Source organism: Benincasa hispida, chromosome 12 (assembly GCF_009727055.1).
Source record: "Benincasa hispida cultivar B227 chromosome 12, ASM972705v1, whole genome shotgun sequence".
Taxonomy (NCBI): domain Eukaryota; kingdom Viridiplantae; phylum Streptophyta; class Magnoliopsida; order Cucurbitales; family Cucurbitaceae; genus Benincasa; species Benincasa hispida.
In genome coordinates, this window is record NC_052360.1 from 55928871 (window position 1) to 55956099 (window position 27229).

Below are 27229 nucleotides of genomic sequence, written 5' to 3' on the forward strand. Positions count from 1 at the left end.
ATACATGACCGATTAAAATATGTTCAAGTTGATGTAATAATTCTTACTTGGTATAATTGAAAATTTTCTATTTTTTATAGTACAACAAAAGTAGAATTTGATGATTGAAACCTTCATTCTTATGAAAAGTGCATGTCAATTATAAATAGTTCACTTAAAAAAAATAACAATTATTTGAAATTAATGATAGCCATTCATTGATAAGGTTAACAAAAACGAAAGACCATGTTAATTTATGATTTTTTTCTTTTAAAAGAAATATGGTTCCTGTACATCCAAATAAATCAATCATATAAATTAAAGATTACTAATTTATGATCTTCTTATAAAACTTTCCCCAAAAAAATCTTTTAAAAAAAAGAGTAAAAAAAATACCTTTGAACTCCGACTTTTATGGGAGTAACCCATCTGAAAACTTTAATTAGTAACAATTTAATCTGTATACTTTATTATTTATAACTATTTACTCCATATCATAAAAGATTTTGTAATATTTAATTAAAAAAAATTATACAAGTAGATCGAATTTTTTATAAACTATAAAAAGGTGCATAAAGGGCAATATTAGGTTACTTCACGCCTATTCCTCCTTCACTTTTATATTATAAAGATGGAGACAGGACAGGATAGGATAAGGTGGAGGAGTAAAGGATGTATTCTCCCATTTTCATACCTAAAATTAATTTAGAGAAGAAGAAAAAAAGACTTTTCATTCCCATTATCATGTGTTACTTTTTCTTATCTCTCAAATAAAAGGGGAAACTTTTCCCAAGTATGATGACTTTATCCCAACTATAAACAAAGATTCCCCATTCCAAAATCTTGAACAACAAAACTTGTTCAGAGGCTCATCCCCACCACAGATTTCACTGAGAAAGGCTCCCTAGTTTTTTTTGGCTACATCCATCCCTGTCTCCATCTCAAACCCTTTACATTTCTGATTTTTCCCATTCCCAAATGTCCCTATAAAGTCCAGTCATATCAATCCAGCACATTTTCATAGCCTGTTACTAAAGTATAACAATGTCAAAAACAAAAATCAACTAAGCAACTCTACAATATTCCAAAAAGTTACCTCAGCCATTTTTTCTATCTTTACTAACATTCTATGATACAATACAATGCTGCAGATACCAGGCTTGGGATTGGAATCCCAACCGGCAAACAATAAAGAATTATATTTCCTAATGGGAATATGAAGAGAGCTCAAAGTAGTAATAAGCTGACCATCTTAAGCTTTGAAGTTGCTATATTATATTTATCAGCCATCTGTGTTATTGACCAAAAGTCCATTGAGAAGTGGGCTCTCCACATCCCCATTCCGTGTATGTATTCTTCTATCTGGACGACGAGCTCTGCCATCATAACAATATTGAATAATAAAGTTGAGTTTGAAAAGATCATACAATTGGTAGGATTTTTCTACATTACTTCCTTGGACCACATTAGACGAACTCGTTTTGACAGCGAAACTAAAGTGACTAGATCATAAGAATCAAGCATCAAGGCCTCCATTCCAAACAAAGACATTTTCAAGCATTTCTCATCACAATCTTGGAAGTCCCACAGAATGATAGACATCTGGGTCAGAGTGAATAGATGCATCCTTTTTATGAGTTCTACTTTAAACCAAACTCTAGAAGCTATTGGAATATATGTCACAGACTTCTCAATGAGCATAACATTCCTGTTGCGAATATCTATTTTGTTAGACAAGTAAAGCATCATAGAGAGTCAGAGACCTTACACTAGTCGATTGTAGTTCCATTGCATCGGAATCTTCGCTATCCTGCATGGAGGTGTTCGTATCTTATTAATGTCCACATTTGTGTATTTGAGAATTCAAATATTAAGCATGGTAAGGCAGCTACACTACCTCTATCAACAAATCCTTTCGAGTAATCAAACCAACCACATTTGATGGACGGGGAACAACAAATGCGTGTCTCAGACCCAGTTGCCGGAAAAGATTATATACCTATGCCATTGCAAAATACAACATTTGAATTCTAAGATTATGGAAACCACAATTCCCTCAAAAATGATACTTAACATATAACTAACAAAAGCTATCAACCAAATAAAATTTTAACCTTTGTCAGAGACATATCCTCGGGGACAATATATGGAGATGGATTCAGATATGGAAGTAGATCGATGTACATTTCCAAGTCCTCTGAACTAAGATTTATATCATCAATAGAAATTCCTTTACTGGAAGCAGGTTTCACAAATTCACTGAAATTGTGCCTGAAATTCCAAAAGAATAAGCCAGAGCTCAATGGAAAGTGAGGGATAACCCATCCATTATAATCTCAGGACTGAGATGTATCCATTTACCTGCTTGATATAGATCCTCTCGGATCAGAAGGCAAGGGACTGTGCTGAAAATCTACTTTGGACTGCAGAAGTCCTAAAAAGTAACTGCATCGACAATCATATAGCAAGGATTTATGGAATGCTTGAATCCTACCTCCCCTCCCACCAAAAAGAAAAAAGGAAGAAAAAAAGATTGGGTGTCTTGTCAATTCACCCTATACCTTCTAAGCATTAGTCCAATGACACGGGTTTCTCCATTTCGAGAGTAATCGATCACCTAAGGGACAAGAAGTACAGCCTTAAGAATAGGTGAATAGATGAGGAGAAAAGGAAGAATTTAGCTATGCTCACAGGAAAGCCATTATGTCTGTTGCTCCGTAAAATACTAACGACATCAGCAACCTTAACAACGCGGGGGAAGGAGACAACCTTCAAATAAAGAAAATAACATATTGGTAAGTAAGAACATATTATAGAAAAAACAACATATTGGTGCAAAATTAAGTATCCTTTTAACCATTATAGTTTATCTTTTTTACTTGCCAATTGGAAATCTCTCTTGTAATTTCCTAATAGGTGTTTTGGGGTTTTCCCCTTATTTCATCTATCAATGAAATGTTTTTTACCCAAAAAAAACATATCAATAAATAAGAATCTAATACTACAAAGATTATCCAAAATAATTACAGGTAATCCACTTGTTTCAATTATTTTGAACCACACAAATTGTCCTCAATGCATATACTTCACCCAAAACTTTATTTTTCCTTTTCTTGATATAGCATATTTTTTTTCGCATGGGCTCAAATGAAACATCTTTGCCTGGATAATACTCTACTAAATATACTACGAGAGGAGTTTCAGGAATAAGCAAGATCACCCTTTTTCCACAGGCCTCCTTTGCTGTAATTTTCCGCATCTGGTACTTCGGTCTCGATTCCAGTAATGGAATACCCCTCAACTGGGCTTGCTCTTCATACAGGCCTTCATTAAAGGCATCACCAACAGCCTGAAGTGATATAAATAAGAAACTTTCACGTGCACCCATGAAAAAGAAAATATATGTATATGATGACTTACCTTGGACATCAGAAGCACAAGCATGATGAGAGGTAAAAATTTCAAATTGTTTGAAATTTCAACCATGATGACACACAGAGACACTGTCATTCGCATAGAGCCTCCTAGAAAAGATGCAGCACCCAACAAAGCATATCTAGAAAACCAGTAAGATTTGAAAGAATGTTAAAGATTTTAATCATATGAAGGTAGAATAAAATTCTTTCAAATTAAAAAATTATGAAAAAGAAAAAAAGAAGCACAAACGTATTGTAAAACACAGCAGCCAAAATAACAACCCCCCCCCCCCCCCCCCCCGCCCCCCCCCCACCCCCCACCCCCCCCCCCCCCCCCCCCCCCCCCACACACACACACACAAAAAAGAGAGAGAGAGAGAGTCGAGACAAGTTCAATATTTATTGCCTATTCTACTCTGGCCTCTCCAGAAAACAACCCTTGAATCGGTGATTTTCTCTTTCCCATGGCTCTCCCTCTCTTAATTGTCACAAGTTTCTATTTGCCAATGCACTGGATCTTTCATGATTACATTTGCCAACGATTTCCCTTTGATTTGTGCTATCCTAAACCATAAATTTTGTTTTCAAAGCACTTTTATGATTTTTGTCAATCAAGTCTTTTTCTGTAAGCCCTTTTAGCTCTCGACAAAGTTTGTCTAGCCTTTGGTGCTCCTTTGAGCTGGAAGTCTTGGATACAGTTTGTTTCTAGAATGGATTCTTGGCTAGAAAAAAGTTGTCCCTATTACTTTGTCAGTTAGCCCACCTAACAGAGTAGCTCGCCAAAATCTAGTATTTCCCCTTTTTTCCTTCTTATTTTGGTATTTCCCATGAATTCCATTGGCAAGCAAATGACCCACATAGCTTTATTTGGAAGAAAAAATGGCAGGTCAAAATCATCATATCCCACATGTTTTCCAGCACTCTCTTAATATCAGTAACATATTAATTAAAATAGAGCATTCACAGCATAAGTAGAGAACTCACGTTCCCTCTTCAATGTTGGGCTTCTTGTAGAAACTAACCACAAACTTTCCAACCAAACGTCCATATGTAGATCCAATCATTATACCAGGAACAAATTGACCAGCAGGAACTGCAGTACCAAATGTCACGACAGCTAAAGTATAAAACATAACCTGAAAAATTAGAAGAGTAGACGAAACATTTTAAAACAATCATATAATTAAGTTACTCATAATATGGCACAACTAAGTGATTTTATTCTTTTATCAATTCTTAAATGAAGGATATTTTCAATAAGATAATGAAAATATGAGTCAAAACAACAAAAGAGCATGTGAATTGTGAACAAAGAAAATAATGTCTTAAACTAAGTGAATACGGTTACCAGAAAGGTCAATAAACTCCGCGCACTGAATTCATGCATTGTTTTTGCACTGAACAAATTCCTTATGGCATCATCCTGGAAAAGTAATTTATAGCGAAACCAAGAAGGTAAAAAAAAAATATATTATTCAGAGAAATGGAAAAGCTCGGCAGAAATTTGAAAAATGAAAAATGAAAAAACCTGGGTGTTAAAGAAGATGGTTGCAAGATCATTGTATTCATTGTCCTTACTGCAATAAAACTGGGAAAAAAATAGCAACAAATAGGCAACTTTTAGTGCCAAACAACTCCTAGTGTGCATAGCTCCTATTAAATGAGGGATGATATAGCTACCTCTTTAAACCGATTAAGATGATATGAGATTAGTATTGCATCACATGCACATGCATGAAAATTACAAGGATAAGGAAATAACAACAAAAGATGAGCAATACTGATTCTTACATTAACATAATTCCCATATGTTCCTGGAGGCCTTGGGCATTCATTTCCCAATTCAGGATCAGGTTTGGGGCATGGAGTACATTGCCTTAGAAGTGGTAGTCCAAAGGAAATAATTGATGTCAATACTGAGATAAGACAAGCCTCAATGATCTGAAATTTTTCAAGGGAGAAAAATTGTCTTGAGTGTGAAACTGAAGTAATTGGGGAACAAGAATTTCATGATGAAGAAACAGTAGACACAAATCATCATTAGACTTTTGTGCACCTTGACTCTGTTCCCCTTCTTGTGCAGATGGTTTCGTCGCCAGTAAGTAATGTAAAGAGTAAGCTGGTTGAATAATGCTCCTAAAAGAATAACCAAAAGAATGAACATAAAACCTAATCCCAGGAATTGGAAATTTATCTAGGCCAACTGAAAAGGTATGACTAGAATTACCAACCTAATAACCCTCCAATTACACCAATCACAGTCATGGGCAACAACTCCCCAAAAGAGTAGTCCTCTTGGCCACTAAAAGTATAACCATCAGGAAATAAAAATTCAAAGGAGAAATAGGCATGCATGGAAGGCATGAATAGATTATAAACCTTACTCTGATATGTCCCATATTATGAAACCACCAGAACCAAAATGTCCACACTTCCCACTCTTACACCATCCCATAGCTGCACGCACCACAACAGCCACCACTGCAGAAGTGAAGAACACACGCCACAAAAGTTGACTCTTCCACCTTCAAAATAAAAAAAAAATTCACATATGCAATTTTCTCAAGTCGATAATACTATACTCATCAGACCATATGACCTCTACACACTCAAGCACAGACAAAAGAAAACAACTCATAATGTGTAAAAATAAATTAACGGAAGTATAGATTGGGCTAGTCTTTTCACTTGATCCCTATAGTTTCAGAACTAAGAACGCAACCCCTGTAGATTAATAAATACTTGCTTTCAGTGCCGCAAAAATTTTGTCGCTAACCCAAACTACAAGGATCTCAAAATACTATTTTGCTCATAAATTAACAAAGAGAGGAAAGAAACGTTTAACGACTACATAAGTCAGCTTTCAAGCATGTTGAAAGGAAGAAATGTGTTTACCAAGAAGTTACTTCTTCCAGTGCAAATAATACACCGCCAACTGGAGCTCTAAAAGCTGCAGCAACTCCAGCTGCACACCCACAGGTTACCTTTCAAAATGTTAACCAAAAAAGAGGGAGAAGAATCAGGTCATTTGCCTTTACAACCACTAATAGTTACTATAAGGATGTGGGCTTTGCATAAAATCGTAAACAATTGTGTATAGGAAAGACCCAATAAAAGTTATCAAGTTCTCCAAGTCCAATACTAAACTAAGACAAATAACAATTAAGCAATATGTGTATATAATCATGCAGAAAGTAACATTAAATCATGGTTTGTTTTAGGACAGCTAGAATGTACAATTAAAATGCTTAAAATAACTTACCAGATCACGACGATCCCGGTCACTCTTGAATACTTGTAACCACCTGGAATTTAGATGATATTTAGCAGATCCACCCTGATTTCAAAATTAAAGAGACAAGAAAAAAATCATTATTTTAACTAACCATACGCTTATAATTCATCTCTAAGGATTTTTCTTTCTAACTCGTAGGATATGGTGGTGGAAGGCTGTAATGAGGTCACAACCACTTGACATGACCTGTTTTGGATATTCACCATACACTTTTTAAAAAAAATTAAAACAACTTTCATTGAGAAAAAAATGAAAGAATATACAGGCATACAGAAAACTCAAGCCCACAAAGAAGGGAACCCCACTAAAGAAAGTGGCTCCAACTATATAAATATAGTTCCTATAGAATAGTTAGGAAAGGTCTTTGAAATCGAAGTCTAGAGGTAAACAAAAACATAGAAACTGACGAGGGACCAAACATTGCTAGGATCCCTTTCCGCCCCTCTAAACACTTCAAAGTCTGAAACTCAGAAATCTGCCTATTGCAAACAATAATTTTCACCCTAAATTCAGCAAAACGACACTAATGCTTTCACAGCTTTCAGGTAAGAAAACTGATGGTATGTAGGTGTAGATTAATAAAATCTACTTTCGCGTTGAATTCTGAAAATATCATTTGTCACAAGAGTACAACTCCAAGAAATTTGTGCTGGCTTACTTGTCCTAACAAAGAAGCAATACAGGCGCCTGTATGTACAAGAGGCCCTTCTTTGCCTAAAGCCAATCCACCTCCCACTGAACCAATGCTTCCAAATATCTGACATATACCAAGATTATAAAAAGAAAAAAAATGAGAAAACTTAAAAAAAAGATATCTGCAGAAAGTTTCAACTATACGGACACGGAGGGTTACCAATTATACCTTTCCAATTAAGGTTCTGAAGAAAAGGACACCGTGTATGTCAATTCCTGTTCATTTGAACAAAAGAAATGCTTTCAAACGCCCAAAAAATTTGTTTTGATTTTACTGGGGGAGGGAAATGAAGAGCCATCAATAACATCATACCATTCAAATAGCCCTTGATTTCAGGTATGCCAGATCCAGCTGCTGCAGGAGCAAAGTGTGTGACTATATATACAGATGAAAACACTAGACCCAAGTTGATTGCTAAGTATACTATAAAACCAGCCACATATGACTTTTGAATTAGGGCAAATGTCAATGAAAATTTCCAGCCAGCAAAGTTCTCAACAGCCATATTTATGAAAACTGCAGCCAATCCTGTGCCTGAATGCAGCCAAGAGGAATCAATAACATGATATCACAAGAAAAACAACCATACGGTTTTTGCAGTTCAATTAAATTATGCAAAAAGAAAACCAAGAGTTTCAGTTCAATCACTTTTCTTTCACTCCATTTGTCAAGTACTACTAAAAGTTACATTATAACTTAGATTAAGATCTCCAACTAAACAAAGGATTATATTACCCACATAAATCAGACAAATTCGCTTATTTTACCCATAAATTCATATGGTGAGTATAAATAACTAAGTATAGTTCATTTTGTAAACACGAGTTAGTAAATAGTAGCATGGAGATTTTAACGTAAAAGGAAGCTGTCATCATACCAATGCCAATGAACAAGGCATACAGCCACTTAACTGCCACACTATAGCCAACAAACAATTTCCCTCTTTGCGCCTACAGAAAACCAAATACACATCGTGAGAAGAAGCATAAAAACAGCATCTGCTCAAGCACCATTTCATAATAAATAATTATTTTTCAACCGAACACAAGAAATTTTGAAGTAATCAGAATTTTCCAAAGACCAGAAACAAAACAGAACGAAAGTACCTGCTCATCCCAGTAAGCATAATTCTCGATAACCTCATAATCAAGACTTTCGACGCCACCCCCATCGTTCTTCTTCAAGATACTAAGAAGCTCGTCCTCATTTTCGTCGGTATTCGGAAGACGAGACCACATGTTTTTTGCTCTGTCCATTCCATTTTGTAGCTGATTCGACAGCATAGTGTATCAATTCTGATCCAATCCTAAAACAGCTCAAATGAACCCTAATTTTGAGTACAATCAAACTCAAAAACTCGAAATTTGTGATGGATTTGAAATCAGAGACAGCCGCAAAATAGTGGGTCGGATTTAAAAATGAAAAGAATGGAATCCAGAGGACAGAATCCGTGAAAATGGTGAATCGAGATCGTAATAAACGAGATTGAAGCTGAAGAAGTGGGGAAATTCAAGAAACTGAGTTGGGTATGGAATTATATCTGTGGATCGCCCTGTTCTTAGCGTTCAATCGACTCAAGAAGAAGTAGAATTTAATTAGAAAGAAGTTTGAGAATTAAGATTTGGAATCAACTGTAAATCAACTTACATGGACGAAACTCGCACAACACAACACACCGTACCACCAAAATTTAAATTAAAATAACAATAGTAACCAAACAAGGGGAAAAAAATCATCTAAAAAGTACCATGAATGATTTGTTACTTTTTTTATTTTTTTAATTTTACTAATCGAAAAAATATCAAATTATTTATCGAAATAGAAAAAAAAAACACTCTCATAAACTTCTATTATAGTTTATTACATGGTATCATTGACAGACTTTTATTAATTTTTATCATGGATAGATACCGACTTCTATCCGTCTTTATCAAATTATATTAAATTTTGATGTTTTGTGTAAATAGTTTCCTTATTTTTCTATTTTTAAAAAATTCCTCCTTTTTTTTTAATGTGTTTTAAATATTCGATTTTGTTTTCATTTAGTCTTCACATTTCAAAAATTATCCTAGGAGTCTCCTTTTTATTTTGAGTTGGAATGGTTATTGAAATTTTAGTTTTATGTCACATATTTATGGACTTATATATTCATATTGAAAGTTTTATAATGTAGACATAAAATTCTATTACATGTGTAAGATTAAATTATAAAAAAAAAGTTATTGAACTTTACTATTTGTTTCTAAAATATTCTTATACTTTCAAAAGTTACAACATTATCCCAAATTTTCATAAATGTCTCAAAAGTATTATTGGAGTAGAGATTCTTTAAAATCTTGGACGAAAAATTAAAATATAAAATGGTGTAACAATGACTTAGAATAAAAATTTAGATCACCACATCATTTAGGTTACCGACACACAGTTTCAGTCTTGTTTTCTATTTGAGATTCTAAAAGAATTATATTTCACAGTTATTTTTTTAAAATGTCTATAAAAATTAAGGAGTAATATTATAATTTTTGAAAGTATAAGAGTATTTAAAAAAAAAAAAAATCAATTTTAGGGTATTTTATATATATATAATTTAGCCTATATCTAATATATTAATTAGTTTGTAAAAAATTTGAACATGGTAGGAATTACTAATTACAAAATTAAAACTCTTTGATGGCCTATTAACATATATTAATATTTCAGTGAACTTTTTAGGCAAGTAAATGAAATAAGTTTCAGGGCCTCTTTTAATATTATATTATATATATATAATATTATATATATATATAATTAAGTTCATAACTTTTAGCACTAGCTTGAAATGTTGAGACTACCTTGTTATTTAACATACAAGATTTTATTTTTTTAAGAAAAAGAATAAATTTAAATCATAATCATTGGAGTTATATCAAGTAAAACTCTAACTAATAATTGTATCAATTAAATTTCGAAACATTCATGAGTATATCAATTTATATCCTATGTTACATTCCATTAGCAAAAAAACAACATTGCATTCCATTGGCAAAAAAGAGCAGTTACCATGTATGAGAGTTTATATGTAACAACCATTTGGGAAGGAGTTATACAAGAAACTCTAAAGAAGGCCAAGTGAACGCATACCCAAAGGAAAACAGCCTACTTGGATGCATAACACAATTAGAAACACGAGAACTATGTTTTGAACTCAAGTAGAGAAACCATGCTCGGAGGAAGAGTTTAAAAACTAAGTAAAGAGGAAAAGAGGGGAAATTAAACGCATGGCAAATATTACCCTGAGTCCAAAGAAGCCCTAGGAAGAGTAAAATTGATGCACCATGCATTGAGTAAAGGATACCTAAAGAATAGGGCCAAGTAGAACATGCAAGACACCTCAAACAAGCCTCATACATTGAGAAGTATGCAACAACCATGTGTTGAAAGGAAGGAATGGCCAAGGAATAAGTTGTGTCATGAGGTAAGTGAACCTCACTTTGAAGGTTTTGGCTTGAGGAGAGGCAAATCATGCATTGGTTGGCTTGCCATCGAGGTTAGATGGGTTTGGTGACATGTCATGCATTGAGAAGCTTGAAACCTAGTGATGCGTTGGGAGCAAAGGAACATCCATGCGTTGAAGCAAGCTCCTATGTATTGGAAGTGAAGTTTTGGGTGGTGAAAGACACACAATATGGCTGAAGCATGAGGTGACATGATAAAAAATAGCCAACTAAGACAAAATTGACAACTAGGGAGGTTACTTGTTAGGGTGTTCAAATAACCTGACAATCCGAACAATTCGGACTACCCAACCCAAAATATAAGGGTTGGGTTGGGTTGGGTTGGTTTTGTGTTTTGGGTTGGATTTGATTAAACTTTTTCTATTTTTGTTGGGTTGGATTGGCTAAAAAAATTTGGGTTGACCCAACCCAACCCGAATTATATATATAAATAAAATATACTATACATATTTCTCTTTTTTTAAAAAAATTTAATTCATTTGTATTGATTAATTTGTGAATTAAATATTTTTCTTTTAAAATTGTTATGATATTAGTCTTTATTTGAAGTTTGCGATAAATATCTTAGATATTTGGTATTTAACATTTGAATTTTATGAGATTTTAGTTATTAGTCATGTCTTGTATATAAATTACATAGTTTTAATTAAAAAGAAAAAAACAAGTTATAACCCGACAACCCAACCCAACCCAACTCGAATTTAAGGTTTAGATTAGGTTGGGTTAGAGACTTTATTTGGATTCTATGTGTTGCCAACCTAACCAACCCGAATTTTTGGATTGGTCCAAAAAACACCCTCAACCCAACCCAACCCAATCCATGTACATCCCTAGTTACTTGGCAAAATTAAGGAAGCTGGAATTCATGCAGAGTTTTCTATATATATAAATTGTTAATTTTCTATATATATAAATTGTTAAGAGGAAATCAATTTGAGCCTTTATACTCAGCCAAAATAAGTGATCTTATAGCCATCTGAAAGCTGGATGAGTGAGAAAGAAAATATGGGGCTACGAAAGAAAACACCCACGATTTGATGCTAAAAATTAAAGAAGAATCAAGGTACTACAGATTCTGAGTTCAATCGGGCAGTTCGTGATGTTTGATGAATTTCAAGTGTTTCAAGAAGAATTAAGAGCTATACTTTTGAGGTAAGTTAGTTAAAAGAATATAAAAGGTTCATAAAAGGAAGTTTTAGATTTTAATGAAAAGATTTTGGGTTATATATTCTGAAAATTGAACCTGGGATTTAGGTGATAAAGAAGCAAGTAGATGACTTGAAGGTTGAAATAAGCAAGTGGTGTAAGCATTTGACTTGTGCTAAAAAGAAGATTTTTAACTAAGTTGAATCTCTTTGGGTGTAAAATATAACCATAGGCTGCCATGAGAAGATTTGGCCAGAATGATGCCTAAAAGTGAAGGGAACTCAATGAATATCAGAATTTGGAGCATCCAGAGCAGGCTGAGGTATTTGGAGCATTCTGAGCTCTAAAGAAGGAATTAGAGGCTCAAATTTGGAGTTAAGCTTCTTGAAAAACTTCTAACAAGTTTCATGAAGGAAGTTTTGTCTAATTGGAGCTGAAATTGGTGCTATAAGTGTTTGGAAAGAAAGAAAAACAGGAAGAACCATACATCTAAGGAAGGACCATGCGTCCAAGAATGGACCATGCATCCAAGGAGAGACCATGCGTCCAAGAGAAGATCATGCAGCCAACTATGCTACAGAGAAGTGTGTGTTGGCCTAAGGGATGCTCAAAGCCTAAAAGGCTAGGAAAGAGAGCTAACTATGGGCCAGTGGCTTCTAATTATTAAAGTATTTTAAAGTATATTCCTTTACTAGTTTTCAAGTTATAGCATGTTTGAAATGATTAAGTATAGTATGATTGATAGATGAACTCAAAAGCATGCTTTAGATGAGTTAGTATTCAAAACATTAGAGTTGAATGCAAGGTTTGAAGTTGTTTGAGTTTGTTGTTCTCAAAGCATACTAAACAATGAGTTATCTTTTCATGAGCTTTGTACTTCAATATCTTTAAGATATGTTTATGTATAAATATTTCTTAGTTGAGCTAGAAGTTCCTATGTTTTCAAGTATACTTAAATGCATGAATGATTTAAAAAAAAAAGTTTATGAACCATGAGTTAAGCGTTGTTTAAATATGATTTGAAAGGCATAAGCATTCCTAATGATAATGAATTTTATGATGATAGCCATTTAAAATGCTATGTTTTATGAGGAATGCTAATTTGCTATGTAAAGATTGAATATGAGAAATATGTTTTAGTACCTTAGCTATAAAACCCGATACTGAAGGCTATGAAGGTATCAAGGTCCCCGTTACCGAAGGAGACGAAGACATATAGGGTTGATTCCACCCTAATGCTGAAGGAGACGAAAGTAACTAGGAAAAATCTCTACGTGCACGTAAGATTATTATCGACACCATTGATGATGTAGAATTCCACTTCAACTAAGGATTTCAACGTTGGGGATGTTGAGCAAAAGGAGCTCCACCCAACTAAGGTTTAAAAAGGGTACAAATATTTTATATGATGGTTTCATAAGATGCTTTCAGGGTTTTTAGAATTATTATCATTATAAGTTGATATTTTGTTATTTGATGAGCTTATTGAAAAGCCTGTTTTAAACCTTGAAACTATGAGGATGTTTTTAGTTGATATTTGTGTTATGAATCTTCTAGTTTAGCATCTTATGCTCTAAATCTGGAAGTTTATGATTTAAGTGAACTCTGGTTTTCACTAAATTATTTGAGAGTATAATGTTTTTATTTGTTATACGTTTCAAAGAGTTTTCCAAGTTTAAGCTGGAAGAGTATGTCAATGATTTAGAGAATTATTTGATGGAATTGATTTCTATAGTAAAATCCTATGTTTTTAATAATGTCACTCACTGGGCTCCCCAGCTCACGTTTTCCAATGTTTTTGTTCCCCCCCCCCCCCCCCCCCCCCCCCCCCCCCCCCCTCCAGGTAATGGAAGAGTTCCAAGATTACAGGATTGCGGGTTACTTGACAAATTCAGTCTGCCATCGTTGTAAAAGAGTTAATTAAAGTCAGGGTTTGGTCTGTAATTAACTATCTCTTGAGTGATGATGTTGTAATTAGAGTGTGGCGATAATGAGTTAAATTTTATTATGTGATAGAATTACTGGTGAGCAGGTTCACAGAGTTAAGGCCATAGTAATACATGCTCATAAGATGTGAGGTTAACAGGTTCAGTTGGCAGTAGATGTTATAAGAGGGTTGATATCTGTTGTCTTCATACCTCCTCTTAGGTTAAAAACGTAATTTGGGAGGGGATGTGACATTATAATTGTATTATCTGAACTCTTAAATTTGTATAAGTGGATCAATTTATACTATTCATTTGAAAATCACATATGCATCAATTTTCACACGTAGGGAGACTTCTTCAAATATCAATTAACAAAATGAGTAGTAAATATAACTGGTAAGAGATTAGACATAAGTACATATCATTTTAATTTTATTTTATAAGTTGAAAATTTGAATTTCCATCCTAGAATGACAATCTAAAGCGTGGTTGGAGGGCAAATCACTAACATTTAATATGGTAATTAATGTCTTATCCACTAAGCTACACTTAAATTGACTAATACTATCCAATTTTAAAGATACAGATAGAAATACAACTCCTTCAAAATTAATTGTCAAATGGTAATTAACATTTACTTCTTTCCTTCTCAAATCCTACCTATAAAAGAAGTGGAAAAAAAAAAAACTTCCTTATCATTTCATTAAAGTTCCACTACGACCTTAGTTTGGAAAAAGTAAAAGTCCATGACATTAACGAATTATCAAAGCGAGCAAGTTGTTCATAAATGCAACACGTTGTCTCAGAATAAATCAATTCAAGTGAAAATAATTATTAAAAAGACTATGGAGAAAAAAGGCTAACTAAGAGAATTTCCAAGAAGGCATGTCACAGTCCTGAGGTTTTTTTTTTCATCCTTTTTCATTCTTAAGACTTAAGAGGTCATTTTCTCACTTAAAAAATAATTATATGCAATCTTCTATGTCAGTCAAATGACTAATATTTTCCAACAAATTCCAAATCATGAGTAGAGCTATCAAAATATAATAATACCCAAAAACAATTCAACAAGGAGAAAGCTCCAATGCAATATGGTCCTAGCCTTGGCTTTTGCTCTTCTGATCATGGGCCACTTCAGAAACGACCTTGTTGAACCTTTGGATTTGGGTTTGTAAAAGGTTTAGCTTTCATTAAAAAAAGAAAGAAGTTAAAAACATTTTTTTCACTTGAAAAATCATTCCAAATAGATCGTTCGAGTCATTCCAAATAGATCGTTCGAGTATGCTCCTTCTCTTGGCCTAAGAATTCGAACTCAAACTTCGTAACATAGTTAACCGTCACCTGGAAATGCGCAAACTGTAGACAAACCATTTCCTTTCATATTTATTTATGAACATTGTGTGCATTTTATATAAGAAAATTGAACTAAATGTCCTATTTGCTTTTTGTAGCATCAACGGTTTTCACTTCATTTAAGGTAATGTTAGCTCATTAGAAATTAGATAACCAATGTTGGGTCACTAGTAATATCTTTTGTGATGCTCATTGCAAATTTCAGGTACACAAAAAAAGAATTCACCCAGTGTTTTCTGCTATTTACCATTAGTATGGAGAGAAATATAAGAAGATTATGTGACGTACAAAGGAAAACATTACACAACAAGATTACAATGGACAAAGGAAAACATTACACAACAAGATTACAATGGTCAACCACTCAAATAAATGGAGGTGTTGCAAAACCTTTGACTTGAATATGGCCTAGGAGCATTTGACCCACCAACTTAGACTTCCTAATGGAGGTGTTGCAAAACCTTTGGCTCAAATATGACCCAAGAGTATTTTGCCCAACTATCAACTAAACAACTCAACTTTAATAGATATATTTACACATTTATTGAATAACTTCTTATTACAATCCTTTTCTACTTTTTACATTTATCGATAAACTTAATTTTCCCATTTATCTCTACTTTTCATATTTATGGACTAACTCTATCTTTACCTCTTAATTTACTTTTCACAATAATCAAAAAACTTCATCTTACAACTCTACACTCCAAACACATACTTACTAACTCCAAACATATCCAAACATATCCATACTTGTTAACACCACTTAATGCGCCCCAACGCCCCCCTTTGGGAAACATTGTGGTGGTGGCTTTGTACCGACTTTTAGTACATTTTGTTCCATAATTTCTGTACCCAATTCACTGGTACTTTGGTTCCAAAGTTACATAAATCATCACTATTGTAATAAGTATTACATCTCTACAAATCATCTATGGATCTTGTATGACTCCCAATTCACTACTACTTTTGTTCCAACAATACAGAAATCTTAACTATTGCAAGTATTACAAAAATTTGAACTCCTAAATTTTCTATCAAGGATACATGCCCTGACTCATGAAAGAATCCAACCTCTCTCATTTGACAGTTTTTCTGTCAATGATATATGACTTGATACATACCCCCATATTTTAAAGACAAAATATGCATATGTTGATTTGTTCTAACGTTATTGAATAGAAGTATTTGATTGAACGACTTTAAAAACCTGAAGGAATCAAAAGGCAATGACTTATGAGTGAGAGAGAGAGAGAGAGAGAGCAGACCAGAAGTGAGGCTTTTTGTATAACCATCCGTTCCTCAATTGAATACATGTATTCCTACTGTACTTGTAAAGCACTGTCTTGCACATGGAAAGAGAATGAGAACCATTCATGTTAAACTTTCCAACATAGTCACACTATAACCTAAGCAACTGTCAGGATTTAACTATTGAAGACTGGACGTAGAATCACAAATATGTTATGCTTTCCCATCATTTCACTACACTGGGTTCCATCTTTATCCTGCTTTCCCTTTAGAAGAGCTCCATCAACTGCTGAGCCACATCTGCATATTAACGCGAGTGCAAAAGGCAAACCACTTCAAAATTCAAAACTTACAAAAGACAAGCCTAGGTAGGTAAAACAAGAATTATACCCACAAAAAACCTTAGAACAACAAGCCTAGCAAAAACCCAGCCCAGTAGTATAATTACAGAACTTTCTGTCTATATCACTCAAAATCCACGATCATCAAGGACCAGTGCCATAAACATCTTGTTTTTAGTTTGCTATTTTCTTTATTTTGTAACTTACATTTTTAAAATTTTAACAACTATAGTCAAATCCCAGATACTGCAAAAGTAGGATGGATTCTAAAGATTGTCTTCAAAACTAATATTCTGCTTTCTTTAACAAATATGGGTAACTTTCTCTTTCAAAGAGATTTTCTCCTACTTTTCAGTAGCTTGTTTTCAAGGACGATATATTAATTCTAATAATTAAATTTGTTCTACTAAAATCAGATTTGTAAATTAATTTTTCAACTACAAAATAATCTTGTCCTCTGAACATTAACTTTAGAAAACGGCTTTCAATAATAAAAACATTTAGTCAAGCACCTGCCTTTTGTTCTATGCATGTGACTAAGATTTCATAACTGGTTTTTCGTAGTGAGAATAAAAAGAAGAAAAGGTTGGTTTTAGATTAATTTTTAAAGCAATCACTCAATTGCTTAATATATTAGGACAGGAGAAAATATTCAGAAGTTCTTTGAGATACCTTGGAGAATAGCTGGTGTTGCTTGGAACTCTTGCAAGATGTTTTGATAAGGAGCAAAGTCCATATTCAATAGCTTGGCAGACAGATATGCAGCTCCAGCAGCTATCTGGTGGGGTTTAAACTGAAGCCAGAGTGAGGTCCTTAGCCTTAAAAAAAAAAAAAAAAAACACCACATATCAGCCTCTAATACAACTATCACTACTACCATCACTTGTTGAAGAACGCATCAAACAGTTAAACAAACCATCTGGGTCCATTACTAAATAGGATGGCAATGTCTAACAGTACTTCAAAACAGAAAAAACATCAGTTCCAAATACACAACTGTATGTAACAATAAAAACTAAGTGCAGGAGCAAAGTAATTTCAAGCATTCACTTCAAATGAATAAAAGCAAGTCGTTTCTTCTTACCCACTAAAAAGCAGCAACTCAGGTAGAATATTTCCAAGAATCTCTGGAAGATTGCCGATAGTATCATTATCATATGATATATGTTATACCCCATATACAGAATACATCAAACTCCCAGGTAAATTTGGCAGCAGGGGCTTTTGATTCCAGACTAATGCAACCCAAACTAAAAGACAGGAGGTTGTGGCATATTGCAAACAATCATACTTCTCAAAGCAACCCACCATCTTCAGCTCTAAATGACGTAAATGTTGATCTGGACTGGAATATCATCAAGCACTCTCATCTCATTGTGCTTGAAAGCATGCAAGCTAACCCCACATACAGATATAACCCATAATTCCCACGGTTGAATAAAATACACATGAGAAGAAAAGATAATTCTTCCACACACATATATACAGCATATACGTATATAAATATATAGTGTACTGGTCATTACATTTTTCTGGTCGTCAGCATGAGTTGTTTTGTCAGTACTCTGTAGGTAAGAACTCAAGTTTATGGAAAGTTGCATCTATCGTAAAGCTTGTACCTTAATTAAAGGTAATGTTTCTCCCAGTCTAGGGCTGGGACATGAGTTTTGTTCTTCTCTCTTTGATGGGAACATAGATGGGTGGGGGAGGGTAGGGTTTCTACAGACAAAACTACCTTGACACGGGAAGTTGCATCTATTGTAATGTTTGTACCCTGAAGGTAATTTTGCTCAGTCTTTGGGTAGGTGGTTTTTTAACTGTTTTGGTTGGTGGGTGGGCGGGCAGGAGAGGGTGGAATTTCAATGGACAAAGCTACCTTTATACGTGCATGAGCATGCAGATCACGAGTTATTTATTTGATGATCGTGATTCCAATGATGATATAAATTGGAACAGACATCACCTGGGTGGAATTAAATTTACAATTTTTAAGTCCAACAAATTAAATGCAAAACCTTGATGTCACTGAATATTTCAAAAGTTTACACCTTCAGGATTTCCTAAAATCACATGTAAAATGACTGGTCAATAGATACATCATAACAAAACAAAAACAAAAAAATTTACAGATTCATTCAAATAATCTTAGCCAGTGCAGGATGAAATAGGCCAGGCATGCATCTTTCCAACTATAGGTCGGTGCTAAATTTTTACAACATACATTAAAAAGTTTTAATGTCCTGAATAACAGAATAAACTATTAAAAATAAAAGTCAAACAGAGAGAAAGGATTCAATCCTCCACAGAAACGAAATGAGGGAAATTGAAACAACTTCACAATAGTTTCAAAATTTTAATAGCTTACAAAATCCAGAAATCAAATAACAAGAGAACGGTATTTATTTGACAACAGGAGCATCACAGAAAAGACCAATCAGTTGAATGTCCAATGGTATGATGATTGTTAAGAGAATTTTAAAAAATATATATATAGTTTCTTGAAAATTCCAAAATTGCTAAGAGATGTAGATAGTTACATGATGATTTTTAAAAGATACACCAAAAGCAACAGGGGCCAGAACACACCAAAAGCAAAATGTGAAAATGCAAGGAAAAAAGAAAAACAAAAAAAGAACTGCTATGAGAAGGGGAAAAAAGCCATAAAATTTTTACATATAAGCAAATAAATTTCAGAATCAAAACATCCCAATGTAAAATATATTTTTGTCATAAAATAATGTCAGTATTATGACATTTATGTGAAACGACAAAACTTCAGGTTTAATTTGGATGAAAATACAAAAGGCAGAGAAAAAATGTCATCTTCAAGAAAATAAGTTAAAAGGGTTTCAGTTATATATTACATATTAATCAAGGACGGGAGAAAAATGGAAAATGAAGGAGGCCTAACACAGTAAAGGAAAAAAAAGCCCGCTGGCTGCTAGATAAGAATGCATACATTTTCTATTCTCTTTGTGGGAGGAAGAGATCCAAAATCATTTTATTTTAATTTTTTTAATGATCTTCCACAATTCACATTCCATGCTTATCAAGATAACCCATATCCCTGATCAAAATCCACCTGTCTTGAACCAGTCAGAGTAACACCACATATGAGTTCCACCCTCTCTGACTCAAAATGATGAAAATACCAGATGATAATTTACCAGGTATAGACACCAGTCAGCAAATACCCGACTTACAAACATAAGTTGGTGCAAATTTAAGGTTTTCAACTGAAGGGCTTACTTGTATACGTGCTAACGGAACATCAAGAACCCAGTGGCTTGACATGTTTTTGTTTTCTTTTTTCTGAGTTCAACTTGGGGTGGCCGGGTGGGAAGATTCGAATCTCAAACCTTTTAGTCGAGGGTAGACACTTTATGTAAGTTGAGCTAAGCTCACTGTTGGCATGTCATAGGTACAGTTGATTCTTGAAACTTGAAAGGAAAGACCAAGAATTTTATCATAGAACCAAATCCCTATTGTGACTTATTTTGTGCTAAATAGAAGCTCGTCCAAAGAAGTTGATCAGAAAAAAATTCTCTATTCAACTCACTTGACCATCCATCACAGGGACATAAGAACAAAAACAAGATCATTGGCAGCGGTTCTCTAGGTTATAAAGACAATGGATAGCAGATCCAATCTCACAAGCACGCCCTTCTGATTCAAAAAGTTCAGAAGTAAAAACTCCATATTTTTCAAGGTATAGGCAAATGAATGGCTCAGAGAGGACGCTCCAGGGAGAGGAGGAAAATATATATATTTTTGGCTACGGGAAGATAGAAAGTGACACAGTAGGCTCATTGGCAATCATTAGCACCAAGTACCAAGTCGATGGGGTTTATTCATGGTTAAAATTACTTCACTTGTAAAACAAAAGTTTCCATGAACAGCATATCATTCCGCCAGCTAAGTATATCAAATAGGCGAGCATGTTAATCGTGCATAGATCCTGCAAATTATACGCATGCCAGAAGAATCAATAATTCATAGTAGGATAAATGTGCAAGGGTAGCTCGCTCTAACAAGAAAACAATTGACACAAGTAACAAACCATTTTGATCCCCAAAGGGAAAGAAGATCACCAGTGCATCATCTTTCGTGTCACAATCAACGCCAAAATTCAAGAAATCTGTCATTCCACTGAGATTCTTGCACCCACATATCCCAAATCTAATTTTTAATGTTACATCATTGACCTACTGTTCACAAATGGCAAGGGCATGCTTACTAAATAGACTAGACAATCCAGAAAGATTCCTGAAGCAGTTGCAAGGACAAAATAATTGCAGTTGCAGAGAAGCAATAAATTGAAGATCTCTATCTTGCAGGTACAAACATATTGCATGTAATTCTCTTGACATTAATAAATCAAATGGACGGGTGGAACAAATAAAGTGATGAACTTACCCTTCACTGATCAAGTTCAGTGCAAGATTCACCAAGATCGACTGTGAAAGACCTATCTTATTAAGAACAGACATAAGAGGAGCATAGGGATGTTGTACGTTGAGTTCAAAGTTTAGAGTAGTCAGTATCAATTGCTCAGCCTCAGTTACGCTTTCACGATATTGCTCAAACCAATCCTGTACAAGATGCATATTAAGATGTCATGATGATGGTATTTATAATTTGCAAAGAGAACAGAATTGTGGAATATTAATAATTGACGACTTGGAAGTTAAAACTTGTAAGAAATGATTAGTTTATCATAATATTGTGCTTTTAATAAGAACGGTAGTTTAGTGATTATCACACTCTTATTAATTTATCAGGATTGTTTATTATAATTTTACCATTGTCATATTAAAACCAATCAGATGAAAAAAAAAACAATACAATGAAGGTTTTGTAGAATATTTTATCCTAAAAAATCATTGTGATAGTATTCTAACACATCTTAGGAGAAAAATCTTCACAAAGAAGATACTATGTAAAGGATAAGCAAGAAAATATAATAGTCATAGACGATGAATGAGGAATGAGGATACTCACAACAGGGAGCATGTAAGATAAGACATTAAAATCCTGTTTGTGCAGAATTTCACATGAAGCTCGCAAGACGTTGTTCAAAGGTCGTGGTGTCTCCTCTGATTTTGCAGCAAGGAAAAGTGCAGATGTGGCAATCAACTGCAAGAGTGGTGAGTAAAAAAATGAACCAATTAATGCAAAAGTCACATCACGCAATAAGGATGCAGAATAAATTGATACAATCAATATGAAGACTAGATTGGTATACTCTATCATTACTGCTAAAATGAGACGAGAAAAGAAAAAGATCGCCCAGTTCCACAAAGTATATGGATAAAACAGATGAGGGGGAATAGGAAGAGAATAGAAAAGAATGGCAAAATTCTCAAATCTAAATCATTACCTACATTAACAAATGCGGGGAGCATGAATTATTACTCTTTCCAAAAGGAATTTCAGTAACAGAGAAATTGATCCATAGACTAAAAAGCTTCTAATATCTCATTGATCATCAAACATAGAATCTACAAGTTAATTATATTTTGAGATTAATGAATGTGAACATTGCTCTTCCAGAAACTCTCAAGCCTTAGAGCAAAAGAACTTACAAATCTATCATGACAAGCATGTGACCTTCGAACAAAAAACCGATGGCATAGAATCATTGCAGTGCCAATGGTAGTCTGAGGTCTGCAAGAAACAATGACAAGTGTTAATAACTCCACAAGGCCCACAAATGGGAGGAAACCTCGGTATTGTTTTATTGGTAAATTAATAAATAAACGCATTCAATGTACTAAGAAATAATTATCAGAGATTTAAATTACTTACAACTCAAGCTGCAAACCAAGACTCTGAAGGAAGGCACAATATGTGTACCGCAGATGTGTTTCCCGTATGGTATCTATACCATCTTTTCTTGAAGGTGAACATCTCTCAATCTCATCCCTGGACATAAACAAAGGCTCATCGTCTTCCATTATTGTGCGATCTCGTTTACAGCTGGCAGATGTAGAGACATCATTGTTGGATCTTGGAGGAGGGTGGACCAAATTGCTATAGATTGAAGGTCCATTATCATATGTCCTTGGCTGCCAATGATACCTCCCACTATCCTCCCAACGTGAAGCAGAAAACTTCCTCCTCTTAAGAGACTGAGAGTTATGAGGCTTGATGGAGTTCAAAGTATCAGGCCTTGCATAAATAGACCTATCGACCTGCTCTTTATACTGCCCCAGGAATTCAAAATGGTTGCTGCTATAGCCATAATCATAATAACTGCTCCTACTTGTCTTTTGATGGTGGTTTTTGACATCATAGCGATTCAGGGTGGCCCAGTAATCATCATTAACCATCCCTCCTTGAGAACTGAAATTCCGAACACGAGCCATTCTTCCGGAGCAGAACAATAGCCCACCCCAGGACACACAAAAAAAAGGTAAGGAATAATATCAAGTTTCACAGAAAACACGCTAACTAAAATCATTCAAATTCTGCATAATATCAAGTTGTATGTATTTTTTTTTAGAGGATAAAGGGTTTCATTACCAAAATGTGAAGTAACAATGAACAATTAAGTTGTATACATTGATCATTTAATTGTGACTTTCAACAGCACAAGAGGCTACTATAGAAGAAATAGGGAGGAGAACTCAAGACTTCTAAGCTAATATCTATTAATAAAAGTTACATAACAAATGAACATCACCATTCGAAATCTATATTCTTTCTTTTGAGTTTTAATCTCTTTACCACAATTTTTTCTTCAATGCTCGGGGAAAAAAGGTGAAAAACACATAATCATGATACTGCCAACAGCTCCAAAAAAAATAAAAACTAAAAATCGTGGACAGCCGCTCTACAGCGTAGGAGTCTACAAAAGATCAGGAACCAATAAACAAGGTTATTTTTGATAGAGAACGCAATCAAATAAACATTTCTTTTTTTTTTCTAAAAAAGAATTCCCCACGAACAGCTGTGGAGCCCAAAAATTTTCTTGGGTGGGGCAAAATTTTACAATTGAACTTTTTATAATCTTTCAATTTTCAAGGGGCAAAGTAGATAAGCCTAAAACGAACAGAGAGAGGCAACCCCCTTCCCTTCCTCCTTCCTTCTTATTAAGAGTCCCCTATCGCATACATATTTTGGGAAGCATGAAGATCTCAAGTTACGTCAATTAACAGACGAATATTTACTCGTAATACTCACACAGAATTGTATGATAAGAACATACGAATGCATGCATCTGACAACCTACAGGATACAAGCGTCACATCATAGAACAAGATCTTGCCTAAATCATAAAATCAAGGAAGAAACCAGATCATAAATTCCATAATATCATGAAAATCATCATCAACGAGCTCTCGTAAACACATAATCAAATCCAGGCCAAAAATAAAGAAATCGTGAAAAGAAAACAACGAAATTAAATCAATTTTATACCGAAACAGAAGAGATGAATCCTGGAAAGTTAACCGTGATCTTGTTGCAGTAGCGATTAAGGATTAGGAAGATGCAGAGAGAAGAAAATTTTGAAGAAAAGGAAGAGGAGTTGTTGAAACAAGGAATAAGAGGAAAAGAAGAAGATGAATTCAGAATTGTGAGGGAATAGGAAGCTGTTTCAATTTCATCCAAATATTCTTGGTGGGGGGCTTCCTTTTTATTTTTCTTTTTATTTTTCTTTTGTTCTTTTTCTTTATTATTATTATATTTATTTTTTTATTTTCTTGTGAGCTGACGGTGAGGTCCACTTTTCCACCCAACCCCAAAGGGGAGCGTTTACAAAATGGGCTGGGCCTGGCTCTGTATAATACATTGGGCCGATATAACCATATTTGTAAAAGGCCCATCTCCAAAATCATTGGGCTGACCAGATGAATATCAGATTTTAAATTTTCATTTCGAAAAATAGCAAATCAACTTTTCTTCTGTAAAAATGACAAAACAATTAATTACGAATTTTTAAAAGTCTAGATTACTCTTCAATCATTAAAAAGAAATGTTACTATCATATGAGGCAAATTGTTAAATACACTTTAATTAAAACATACCAACATATCTTTAGTGTGCCAAAAACCACCATACCAATTCATCTTCTTAGTGCGAAAGCCTTTTCAACCCAAAACCTATCAAGAAAGTTCAATAAAACCACTAAAATCTCACCCAAAACCAAAATCTGATGAAGTGTGGTGACTTCTAGCAAAAGACGACAATTTGGAGGCGTGCGACTATCGACGGTCGGTCGTCTAAAGATATGACGATGGCAACTAGTGTGGGAATGACAGTAGATGATAGATATTCAATAATTGGGTTGCAGGTGGTGAAGGACGTGTGAGAGAAAGAATGTTACCAGAGAAAAATATCAGCGGGGAGAGACAATCAGCTGCTGAGATGGTGGTGAGTTACCATGAGATTGAAATTGAAGTGAGGAGCCGTTTGCATGAAAAAGGAGAGGAAAAAATTCTATTTATTTTCTTTTTTCTTTTTTCCTTTACTTATATATATCCTCAAATCTTGCTTTAATTCCAACTCTTTTTTTTTTTCCATCCTAAATTCCAATTCTTTCAAATACTTAACCAAATCTAATTTTTATAAAATAAATGGTCTCCATAATTATTTTTAAATTGACTTAAAAATTTAAAATTAATGAAATTAAAAACCAATCATTTAAGAAGTTTAGGCTTTAATGTCGGTTGGAAAAAGTGAAACTGGATGTATAATGTAGGTTTTTTAAAAAATGATCTTTAATGTCGGTTTTAAACTAACATTGAAGATAGGCTACAATGTCGATTTAAAACCGACATTAAAGGCCTACATTTATTTATTTTTTACTTTATTAAAAAACATTTCTTATTTATTTTTTACTTTATTAAAAAACATTTCTTTCATTCATATCAAATATTCTCTCTCCTTCCAAACCTTCTCTTACCAAACCTTCTCTTCTCCTTAGCTTGGCCATGTGAATCACTTCCGATCGTCGTCATCATCGGCAATGTTTGGATCTCTGTCGTTGTTGCCATTCTTCCGGTGGTTGGTCATCGCCGTGGGTGTTCTTCCGATGGTTTGATCTATAGATTTGGGACAACATCTGGTCCAACTTGTTCCCGTCATCGTCACTGGTACGGTGGAGTTCACCGTCCGTAGATTTCTTAAGTGGTGGAGTTCTCTCTTCTCCTTGGATCTGTAGATTCCAGTGGGTTAGCTCACTGTCCGTCCAGCTTGTTCCAGTCATGGAGGTGGGTCCCCGACATTGGAACTATAGATTTAGTTATGGGTTTTTTCGATCCGGTCATCTATTTGTCCGATCTACTCGTGGGTCTTTCGATCTGGTCGTCGACGTGGTACTTTTGCCAGATCTGTAGTCTCAACTCTGTTTGCAAGGTCCGACGTTCCAATCTTCGAGCTCCGGTTCGGATCTCTTTAAGTTTGTGGGTTGTTTAAGTTGTTTGCTTGGAAAGGTAAAATTTTCTTTTCATATGTATTTTCAATTTAGTCATTTAAAGTTATTTCATTCATTTTATTTTTATTCTAATAATTAAGTTTCTTGAAATTTTGAAATATTGGAATCAAATTAGTTGAAGAATATATATTTGGTTGGTAGTTTTGCTTGGTGTAGTTTAAGTGTATATCAAAATCATTTTCTTTCAATTATATATAAACTAATTTGGTCTTACTTGGTTGATTTAGCTTGATTGGTGTGGTTCAAGTGTTATTTCATTAATTTTATTTTTATTCCAATGATTGAGCTTTTTGAAATTTGTTAATGTTGGAATTAAATTAGTTCAAGAATATGTATTTGGTTAATTGTCTTGTTTGGTGTGGTTCAAGTGTATATTAGAACCAATTTGTTAATGTTTTAGGTCTTATTGTTGATTATGGTTAAATTTACAAGCTTACAGTTACGTAATTTTTCTTTGTTATTGTTTGTCTTTTTTGTAGATTAAGTTACATATTTTAAAATCATGGATAAGTCATGGATGAAAATAAATAGAATGTCAGCTGAGTATAGTTTAGGGGTTGAGATGTTTATTAAAATTGTCTACAACATTCAAATATACCGAATGTCATGAGTTGTCATGAGTTTGAAGTGTGTGAATACAATGACTCTAAATGTAAACACAATAAGAGATCATTTATTTTTTAATGGTATAGATCAAAGTTATCAAACATGGATTTTTCACGGTGAATCATGACAGATTAAAAGAAACAATGAAAATGTGTCTACTAGTGAAAGAGACAAAGTTGATGAGGATGATGTTGATGACACAATTGAAATGTTTGAGGCTGCACACAACTATTTTAATGAAAAATCCGATAATTTTGAAGAATTATTAGATGATGCAAAGAAGCTAT

At 34.1% G+C, this 27229-nt stretch overlaps 2 protein-coding genes across 6 annotated transcripts; both read right to left on the reverse strand.

Annotated features, from left to right (window-relative positions):
• Positions 1–979: 979 nt before the first annotated feature.
• On the reverse strand, positions 980–9059 carry LOC120068001 (chloride channel protein CLC-d). Its single transcript, XM_039019659.1, has 23 exons — positions 8491–9059; positions 8262–8334; positions 7697–7918; positions 7553–7599; positions 7349–7447; positions 6658–6732; positions 6291–6379; positions 5780–5920; positions 5627–5697; positions 5452–5531; positions 5187–5336; positions 4924–4983; positions 4744–4818; positions 4380–4531; positions 3400–3535; positions 3200–3328; positions 2671–2748; positions 2541–2596; positions 2341–2424; positions 2094–2250; positions 1877–1978; positions 1743–1789; positions 980–1355 (listed from the first exon to the last, which is right to left on the reverse strand). Exons 1-23 carry the CDS (start codon positions 8665–8667, stop codon positions 1262–1264), a joined length of 2394 nt encoding a protein of 797 aa, XP_038875587.1. The 5' UTR covers positions 8668–9059; the 3' UTR covers positions 980–1261.
• A 7510-nt stretch (positions 9060–16569) lies between these two features.
• Positions 16570–24537, reverse strand: LOC120067177 (cyclin-T1-4-like). 5 transcript variants are annotated; one of them, XM_039018651.1, is made up of 7 exons: positions 24320–24537; positions 22706–23266; positions 22483–22564; positions 21899–22033; positions 21314–21489; positions 17570–17715; positions 16570–16856 (listed from the first exon to the last, which is right to left on the reverse strand). In XM_039018651.1, the coding sequence occupies exons 2-7, from the start codon at positions 23263–23265 to the stop codon at positions 16825–16827; spliced, it is 1131 nt and encodes a 376-aa protein (XP_038874579.1). In that variant the 5' UTR covers position 23266; positions 24320–24537; the 3' UTR covers positions 16570–16824. The 5 variants fall into 5 exon arrangements, 4 of the variants coding, with proteins under 4 accessions (XP_038874579.1, XP_038874580.1, XP_038874582.1 ...); XR_005478939.1 differs by lacking the exons at positions 16570–16856; positions 17570–17715 and adding exons at positions 18043–20855; positions 20958–21105; XM_039018652.1 differs by lacking the exons at positions 16570–16856; positions 17570–17715 and adding an exon at positions 18043–20855.
• Between the last annotated feature and the right edge of the window lie 2692 nt (positions 24538–27229).

Excerpts from the sequence above, each read along its gene's own strand:
- LOC120068001 (XM_039019659.1), bottom strand. The coding sequence starts at position 8,667 with ATGCTGTCGAATCAGCTACAAAATGGAATGGACAGAGCAAAAAACATG. Across the intron at positions 6,733-7,348 it reads TTGCTTCTTTGTTAGGACAA|GGTGGATCTGCTAAATATCA; the intron begins GTAAGCCAGCAC and ends TTTTGAAATCAG. Across the intron at positions 1,790-1,876 it reads GAAAGGATTTGTTGATAGAG|GATAGCGAAGATTCCGATGC; the intron begins GTAGTGTAGCTG and ends ACCTCCATGCAG.
- LOC120067177 (XM_039018651.1), bottom strand. The coding sequence starts at position 23,265 with ATGGCTCGTGTTCGGAATTTCAGTTCTCAAGGAGGGATGGTTAATGAT. Across the intron at positions 22,034-22,482 it reads ATGCTTGTCATGATAGATTT|TTGATTGCCACATCTGCACT; the intron begins GTAAGTTCTTTT and ends CCACTCTTGCAG. Across the intron at positions 16,857-17,569 it reads AACACCAGCTATTCTCCAAG|ATGTGGCTCAGCAGTTGATG; the intron begins GTATCTCAAAGA and ends GTTAATATGCAG.